This window comes from Myotis nattereri (assembly GCF_964212035.1).
Source record: "Myotis nattereri genome assembly, chromosome: 2".
Classification (NCBI taxonomy): Eukaryota; Metazoa; Chordata; class Mammalia; order Chiroptera; family Vespertilionidae; genus Myotis; species Myotis nattereri.
In genome coordinates this window covers 39,728,869-39,738,309 of record NC_138076.1, presented here as the reverse complement: position 1 = coordinate 39,738,309, position 9,441 = coordinate 39,728,869, and the positions used below count along the sequence as shown (strand labels likewise).

Here is a 9,441-nt window from a genome sequence, read left to right as displayed (position 1 = left end):
CAACATGCTGTAACTTATATCCCCTCAACTTCCAAATAAACCACAATATAATTGGATTCTGCTTCCCCCGCCCCCATTACCTGATGCCCACTACTCAACTTCTTTCAAGATCCATCTCAGCTCCTGATTTTGCTGTGTATCTGGAAGCCTCTGCCCCTCCCTCAACCTTTTCCTCATTCCTTTTGACATTTACTGTAGAGGCTAGGCACCAAAAAAGAAAAAAGTTAAAATTCACCTTTTACTGATTAGGATCACTGAGGATATTAATTTTAACAAATGAATGCAATAACCCCTAAGATTTATGCTAGTGTTAGGTGCAACCTGCCGGGTTTAGTCTTCATGGACGTATTGCATTTTCTAGATTGGATTGTAAATTAAACAAAGCTGTAAAAATATTTTATTGCTTGGGGAGAGGCTATGAAATAAAGAGGTCAAGGAAAGAGAACCTAATGTTCATTATGTCAGCAACCTGTTCTATTTGGAAGAGAATGGCATTATGTAAAACAAACAATACATAGGAAGAATACCTTTATTAAATTTTTACTCCATAATCATCCTTGCTTTCTATTGAAGGTACACATTTTAAGTTTCTCATTTTAGGTGTATCAGGAACCAATAAATCTGTGACAGGGTTAACCTATGCATGGCAAAATACATAAAATACATATTCTTTTGTTTCATAATAAATAAACCTGTAGCATAATAAAGAATAGTGCAAACTACCATTGAAAAAGTTGTATAAATAAAACAACTCATTACAAATCAGAAATATTTTGTTCTAATAAGTTTACAATACATAAATTATCCCCCCAAAGTTCATACCTTTTTTGTCTATTTGAAAGAGATTTGAAAGTGAATAGGAAAATCAAATAAACTTTTAAATGTAGACTCATTTTATATCAAGTTTTATGATCTTTTTTCTTTATAAAGGAGGGTCTGCATGTTTAATATTCACCATAACAATTTGAAGACAACATTGAAAGGCTTTCAAAGTGACAGCACCATGCACTGTACTAGGAATATAATATATCTATAAACTATATATAATCTCAACACAATGCAAAAAAGACATGCAGGAAGAGTCCTGGTTTCACATTACGTTGTTCATTCAAGTAAGTTTAAAAATATATGTTTCCATTTTCTCTCCTTTTTCTTTTTTTAAATAAACCATGGATCATAAACAACAATCTTTCACCAAAATGTATAATATAATTCTTTGGTGTGCTTTGAACTCTTCCAGGAAAGAAAAAAGGATGTCTGAAAATAAATTAATTCAGCTGTACAAATAGTGTTCCCATACAGGTTATTAACAATAACACTACAACCACTCACAGTACACGAAACAAGTTTCTACAAACCCTGGGGAGGGGCGTCTTCAGGGTCTCCGAGGATAAATTAGTGCTCTTTAGTGTATTTGTATGATGTTTATGATGGACTACATTTTGCACACAAGATGTGTTGTACCAACCGAAAATAAATTGACTAAGAGTTATTGTCCTAGGTCCTTGACCTTTTTTATCCTAGCTTGACAGCTCTGGCAAAGGTCACACATTCATCAATGTTCGGTGGTAACTATAAACCTTTTAAAAATTTTAATATGTATAGCAACTCCCTCCCCTCTTTTAATGTAAATCATACACTTCACACACTGTCATTTTCAAATGGGACAGAGTTCCGTGTGCTCAGTGCTCAGGTGGAAGAAAATGCATTAACATGCACTTTCGGGCATCGAAAAATAAAGGCTTTTTAAAAGGTTACTACAAGAGTATAAAAGAGGAGTTGGCCTATTTTAAAAACAACAGCTTTCAAAAAAATAGGCATGCCGCCAACTTCACACCTCCCTAGCCTTGCCTGTTAATTCTGGCATCCCCAAGAACTTGGAATCTAAAACATAATTTCCTTATTACACAAGAAGTTTGAACATAGTAAAGAGGCAGCATCGGAGATTTCAGTTTTAAAAAAATCAGGAAAAAGAAAGCACTTGAATTTCTTCCATTTTATAAAACAGCAGTTTCACAGTTGTCTTTTGCAGCAGCTTTTTCTCTTATCTCCACTTTTGCTTGAACAATCCCAGTAGCACAATATATGGAAATGTAGTAAGGTTGCTGCATTTTTTTTTTTAATCATACAAGCAGGGTACTGAATATCCTGTGTAAAAATACAGTGTTTAGGTGGGATCAGTAATAAAAAGTGGAAATGGAAAATGACAATAGAACTTAAAAGGTTTTTACAAATATTTTTGGACACAGGTACAGTCTAAGAGTCCCAAGATCTGTTGGCAATGCAGCAAGTGTGTGGTTTACAATCAAGAGGACTTTGCAGAATTAGGGCCCAAGGAGGAGGCTAAGAGGCTCCAAAGAAGCCCATGTTATGGTATCAAAGGCATTTGCAAGGCACTCTAGGAAATGCAGAGGGCCTTGTTGCTCTGTTGAGTTCTGACTTATTGTTCTCTCTCTCCATATATATATATTATGAGCAGTGTGTATCTTGATCAACTACTCTCCATTCATTTTTCTTGGTACAATTTGCTCCCAGCCCTGTCCCCCTGCAATGTGTAAAGTCCAGCTTGGTTTTTTGTTTGTTTTCTAGGGGGGGGGGGGGCGGGGAAGCCCAAATATCTTAATTAAATTAATTAAATGTACAAACACCATAGGGTTTCATACCAAATAAATAGGGCTAATTAGACCCGGTGGCAAGTCTGAGTCACAGATTTTCCCAGGCTCAGCATTGTCTCAGGTTAGGATATGGTCCAAGGACTCCCATTTACTATTTTATTTGCTATTATTTTTAATAAATTCTAATGTATCGTCCGCACAACTTCAGAGTTCCCATACATCTCCTCATCTTCAGACTCAGAAGTGGTTCCGTTGCTGGAAGGTGTGTGGAGGTGGCTGGGGGCCCCACTGGCCTGGCAAACGTACCACTCATTGAGGTTGGTCACCTGAGGGGAGAGAGTGGTAGAGCGACTCCTTGTTGGGTCCAGCACAGGGGACAAGGGGGCACCCAGGGGAGTCCCCACTGATGAGTAGCCAATGGCTCCTGGAGAAGGCGGTGGAGACTTGCAATGAATCTTCATGTGCTTCCTCAGGGAGCTCGGGTGAGTGTAAGATTTGTCACAGCCTCGAATCTTGCAGTAGTAGGGCTTGTCGCTGGTGTGGACATGGGAGTGTTTCTTTCTATCACTGCTGTTGGCAAACTTCCTGTCACAGCCATCAAATTCACATTTGAAAGGCTTTTCCCCTGCAACAAAACATACGAAAGGTTAACAATTGCTTGTCATAGATCTCCCAGGCTTAAGAGAGAAATCTTGGAGCAGAAATAAGGATGCGTTTTCCCATTCTCTAGAAGACCAACTCCCGGTCTAATACCTATCTTCCAGGACGCAACAGGGAAGGAATACTTCAGGGAATGGGTGCTGACCACTGGTCTGGAGGCTCTCCTTGGACTGGACTTGTGAGATGCTAGATGTCAGCCCTGTGGCACCATAAGGGCCAGGGAGAGAATGACTAGAACATGGTCCAAGATGTGACACCGAAACCCAACCAGGACCTGAATACCCACATCCTCATTCCCCTCAGGGTCTATACATGCAAAAATACAAGCAGCCTGTCAAGAGAAATGCTGATAAAATGATACATTTAATACAAGAAAAAGGAGTACATACACTAAATTTAAAGTGCCTGGGGGTGATGTAATACAATTATTATGGCATTTTGTTTCAGAGTGCTCCCCAAGATTTCACTTATGGGAAAGGAGATAAAACAAAACCCTGTTCCCTTCAGAAATAAGGGCACCTGTGAAGCACACTCCCCGACCACGAGATGTTTTTACAAGCCTGGCACAGAAATGGCCATTGGCCTCTTCCTTCTACCAGCTTTCCTCACAACTTGCAGGGCAATTAAGAGCCTAGTGGAATAGAGCCTTAACACACATTAATAAGGAGCACGCGCCTCCACCCTGTGTTTCCCGGCTGCCCTAAGTGAAATATTCCAACAGCTTTCTACATTGTTGGATAGTTTTTTAAAATGGGCTATTTACCAGGCTTTTGGCCCATCACCCCTTGAAGCTGCTCTAACCTCCCAGGAACACAATACTTTTAAACACAAGGCCACTCATCATGGAAGTGGAAATGCTCAATAAGACAACAAGAAATTCAGCCACATCACACCGTGGTATTAGAAAGCAAAAAAAAAGACAGCAGGTAATAGTATGAATTTTCCTTCTCACCTTAGTATGTGTGAACTTGATGTATCTGAGTCCATAATTGAACAAATCACTTCATATATACTACCATATTAATATTTGCCTCATATTTAAAAAGTGAAGTTGGGTTTCTCCACATTTCAGCAGCTACTCTGATGATGCACAGGTATGTCCTTTCCTTAGTTTTGATCAATTTCTTTTTCTTCTTAAAAACAACTAAGACAGTTTAGTGTGTATAAGTTATTATGGGGAATTTTATTATCTTAATACAAATATTTCAGTGTAGTGTTTATTTTTACTAATTTCACCAATACCAGTGTAGGTTAGCACCGCTGAAAGTATTCAGATGCCTGGAATATAACTAATCCTACTTGGAAATAATGTTTAAGAATAAAATTAGATAGTATTCAAATACACCTCCTACACTGACCCCCATAACAAGAGGAAAACAACATAACACAATGATAATCCCAACCTTTAAAAATTCTCTGTAGATGAGCTGCAACAAAAAAATTAATCCATTTTTTAAAAAAAATCAAAACATTGGTTATTTGCCCTGATTTCTATATTCTACTCTAAGCTGGAGATAATAATATAGCATTATTTAAAAAAAATTAATCAGCCTTTCTTCAATATGGAACTTTAGGTGAGTTTTATTCACTGTATGCAAATGTGCAACATCGGTTTTAGAATTCTCATGTTTCTGGACAAGCTACACCTTCCAGATCATGAAGGATAAATGGCTTGAACATTGCTGACGCCAGCACTGCACCTGAAAGAGAAGCAGTTTGACCCAGTAGAGGGGAGATGTGGGGTGGAAAGGTGGAAGATCAAGGATGAAGAAATGGAGGAAACACGAAGGGGGGAAAAATGGTGACAGAATTGCCTATTTTATTCCGGGGAATTAAGGGGACAGTGAGCAGATTCTACCCAGCCAGGAAGGGGGAGACCACAGTGTTTACATTTCAGACTCTGACACAGGTCACGTCAGACCTCAACGACTTACAGAGCTTCAGAGAGTAATGGAAGCTGCGTGTGGGTCCCTCTCCAGAGAGAACCCCAGTCTGGCCCAGTGGAAGGTTATAAATGCAACTGGGGGCACGTGGGTCAGGAAATGGGCCTTCAGGAGTGGTCAGGGGATTATTCCTTTTGATCAATATGTTCCAGGATCACGGGTAACCCCCAAAAGGGAGAGTGGCATAGCAGGGAGGGAGCCCCGATGGCCCCTCCCTGGACACAACGTTCAATGACTAGGCGGCCCCGAGACCGCCAACACCACCCCCGCACCCAACGCGCGCGGGTTTGAGTATGAATGTGTGGTGTGCGCATCCCTCCCCGGGGACCCGGCGAGGCCTATGCAGCCCCTGGAGCCCGGCATCCATGCAACCACGCAACGTGGAACCAGAAAACAAAACGGCCACAGGGACCCGCACACGCCCCCTCCTGGGCAGAGGGCGGGGGGCGGGGGGCGGGGAGGTGGTCCGGAAGGGCCGGAGAGCAGGAACCGAGGCCAGCTGCCCAGCCATCAATTTCCAGGGGCCTCTGCTCCCCCGGCTTCTGGTCCCGCGAAGGGTAGCTCCACTCCCCCTCTGAGGCCTGGAAAGGAGGGAAGGGCCGAGGCCGCAGGCTCTCCTTTTAGGGGTTCCTCTGGGGACCGCCCCCATCGGGACCCCAGGCCCCTACCCCGCCCGGGAGTGCTGCGCACAGGGGCAAGCAGCAGGCCGTAGTTTTTACGATGAGCCTCGTGGGACGTTTCCTTTTGGAGAAATCACTATGGCGGACGGGTCCGATTAGAAAGGAGGCCGGCGGCCCAAGGGGGTCCGGTCCGTCCTCTGCGGACCCACGCGAGGCCTGCCAGGTGCTGGCCCGCAGAAGCGAGGCCCGGCTCCCCCGCCCCCACCCCCCGCGGACCCCGGGATGCCCTGGCCCCCGCCGCTGGCCCGGCGGTGAGGCCAACGCCCTGCGGCTGCCTCCGCGCCGCCGCCGATAAATCAGCCGAGTAATTACGGAGAGTAAACTCCAGTTACTCAAGTGTCCTCCGAGGGGTGATATTGTCTGTCCCCATAAATCCCGACTGCGCCCGCACTCGTCAGCGCGCCCTCGCAACGCGCTGGTCTGTTCAAACGGAGCATGCGACCCGCAAGGCGCCCCCTCCCTCCATCACCATCACCCTCACCATCACCCTCACCCTCACCCTCACCCAGGGCCTCGGCGCACCCAGTCAGGGCCTGGGGAGGGTTAGGAGGGGTCTCCACGGTGCCCGGGCTTCCCCTAAATTCTAAGGCAGCAGAGGCTTTGCAGCCGGCCTTGCACTCCTCCAACTAGACGCCGACTTGTCCAGTAGCCTCTAGGTTCTGTGTGATAATGTGTGTGGGAGCATGGGTGTGCATGGAGGTGTGTGTGAGCATGGGAGTGCATGGAGGTGTGTAAGCGAGAGTGTTCCCTAGAAGGTGAGTGTGTCCGGTCACAGGAGGGGGGGTGGGCGCAGGAGGGCATACAGGTGTGTGAAGTCCTTTGTGTGCTGTGTGTGCACGTGAAGGTGTGTGTGGAGAGAGTGTAAAAGTGGGGCGAGTGTGTGTGTAGGGGGGTCTCCAGGGGCCTCATTCCGTTAGCATTTTGCACTCCACCCCGCAAGGGAAGGACCACACCGAACTGGCCTGGTGGCCCCAATACCGCAGCAAATACCACACGCCCCTTTCACACGCGGGGCCCGCCACCGGGTGGGGAGGAAAGAGCCTCCGGGGCGGCTCCGGCTCCAGCCCGCCCCCCCGCGTCCCCCCGCTTTCCCCATTGCCCTCCCCGAGATCCCGGGGCCGGACGGGTGGGGGCCGCCGACTGTCCTGGGCGCCTTCCTGCTCCGGGCTGCTGCAGCTTCTGTCCGGGCGGCGGCGGCGGCTGGAGCGCGGTGCCCGTCCCGGCGGAGAGGCGGCAGGAGCGCTGGAAACTCCGCCATGTGGGAACCCAGCGCGGGGCCTGTGTGTGCTATCGAATTACTTATTCATAGAAAAAAGGGGGGAGAGAGAAAAAAAAGAAGTCACATGTCCGGGTTATACGTATGCGAAGAGAAGCAGCAGAAGGAGGGAAAAATGAAGGCGAGCAGAAGGAGGAGGAGGAGGAGGAGGTGGAGGAGGAGGAGGAGGAGGAAGAGAAGCGGCGGCGGAAGCGGCGGCGGTGCCGGAGGCGGCGGCGGCGGCGCGGCCGGGGACAGACACCCACCTGTATGAGTGCGCTTGTGGATCTTGAGGTTCTCGGAGCGCGCGAACACCTTGCCGCAGCCCGGAAAGGGGCAGGGGAAGGGCTTCTCGCCCGTGTGCACGCGGATGTGGTTGATGAGCTTGTATTTGGCCTTGAAGGGCTTGCCCTCGCGCGGACAGTCCTCCCAGAAGCAGACGTGGCTGCTCTGCTCGGGGCCGCCCACGTGCTCCACCGTGACGTGGTTCACCAGCTCGTGCATGGTGCCGAAAGTTTTGGAGCAGGGCTTGGCGCCGCCGGCCGGGGGCGGTGGCGGCGGCGGCGGCGGCCGGGCCAGCTCCTCCGGGTCGATCCACTTGCAGATGAGCTCCTGCTTGATTGGCTGCCGCATGTAGCGCAGGAAAGCCCCGGCCGCCCCTGGAAGGTGGGGGTGGTGCGGGTGCGGGTGCGGCGCGGGCGCGGACGGCGGCGGCGGCGGGGGCGGCGCGTGGTGCTGCAGGTGGGGTCCCGGCCCGGCCGCCGCGGCGGCAGCCGCCGCCGCCGCCAAATTCAGGTTTAAGTTCACGGCTCCGTAGCCGTGCAGGGCGGCGGCTGCAGCGGCCGCCACGGCCCCGTAGTGCGCGTCGCCGGAGCGAGGCGCGAAGGGCGGCTCGGCGCGGCCGTACAGCTCCGCCGCCGCCGCCGCCGCGGCTGCTGCCAAGCCCAGGCGCATCTGGCCGTTGAGCGGGTGCGGGTGGCCGCTGGGAGCTCCCGGCATGTCGTGCAGAGCGGGGAAGAGCGCCGGACCCCCGCCGCCGCCGCCGCCGCCGTCCGGGCCCGCGTAGGTGCCGCTGGCAGAGATGAACATGCCGGCCGAGTGGGGAGGCGGGGCCGGGTGCTGGGGGGAGCCGGTGCCGGACCGCTGCTCCCCTCCGAGCGGGGCCCCGTGCATGGCCGCCGCGGGGGCCGTGGCGGAAAGGTCCCTCCGGAGGACGAAGTCCCTGCTGCGGCCTTTGCCGCTGCTGCCGCCGCCGCCACTGTTGGTGGTGGTGTAGCCCGAGAGGGCAGGAGGAGGAGGGGGAGGGGAAGGGGGTGAAGGGGAGGGAGGAAGAGGAGGGGCCGGGGGCGGTGGCGCGGAGGGCAGCACGCTGCTGCTGCCCCCACCGCCGGGATAGGTGCCGGCTCCGGGCTGTGCCACCGAGGCCGCAGCGCGGGCGGCGGCCGCGGGAGCCTCAGGCTGTGCCGGGAGTGCCTGGGAGGGAGGACTGAGGCGGAGGGCGCTCGCCTGGGCCATGTGCTCGGGTCCGAGCGGAGTGATGGCCACGCCGAGGTCAGCGCCCAGGTCCCGAGGGCGGAGGTGCGTGGCTATGGCGCGAAGTTGGGAGTGGGCGGGCGGGCTGGCCAGCGCTGGGAAGCCTGTCATATTCTGAAGAGGCCTGGCCTGAGCCGTTGCCAAGTCCGCTAATCTCAACGCTGGCGGGTGCCTCTTGCGCAAAGGGGGCTCCATCAGAACCGCACAATCAAACCCATAGACCCTCACGGGGGTGACTTTCCCCCCCTCTGCCCTCCTCCAAAAACATGTATATATGAGTGGCTCTTTAACTTCTTTGTCCTGGTCTCCTAACTCTGCTCATTCCCGTCCCCACTCTGTCCTCCAGCGATTGGCAGCGTGCACACCACATTTGAGCTGCACAGTGGGACCAAGATTTTGGAAATGGCACGGGTGGGATTGGAGCGAGCCGCGTGATTGGCAGCAGCCGCGGCTGCCCGATTGGCTCCCTTTCAGACCCTCGGCCCAGCGGGAAGCCGCCCCGCTGCTCGCGGCCGCCTTAGCTCTCGCTTCGCGCCCCCTCCTCCCCTGGAGCCCTGCACCCCCCACCTCCCCGGGGATGTCCAAGTTGCACTCGCAGAAAGTTTGCGCTGGGCCTGCGCGCGCAACGCTCGGCGTTTCCCAGACGCTCCTGGCGGAGAGCGTGCGCCGGCACGCGGCCGAAGGGCGAGTGGTGGCTGAGGGCTGGGGACCCCCATGGGGGGACAAAAGGCGGAAGGGGGGGCAACTTCAACCCC

At 51.7% G+C, this 9,441-nt stretch overlaps 1 protein-coding gene across 1 annotated transcript; it reads right to left on the bottom strand.

The window, feature by feature from the left end:
- Nucleotides 1-513: 513 nt before the first annotated feature.
- On the bottom strand, nucleotides 514-8,896 carry ZIC5 (Zic family member 5). The gene is made up of 2 exons (XM_081084583.1): nucleotides 7,420-8,896; nucleotides 514-3,240 (listed from the first exon to the last, which is right to left on the bottom strand). Exons 1-2 carry the CDS (start codon nucleotides 8,879-8,881, stop codon nucleotides 2,798-2,800), a joined length of 1,905 nt encoding a protein of 634 aa, XP_080940709.1. The 5' UTR covers nucleotides 8,882-8,896; the 3' UTR covers nucleotides 514-2,797.
- Nucleotides 8,897-9,441: the final 545 nt, after the last annotated feature.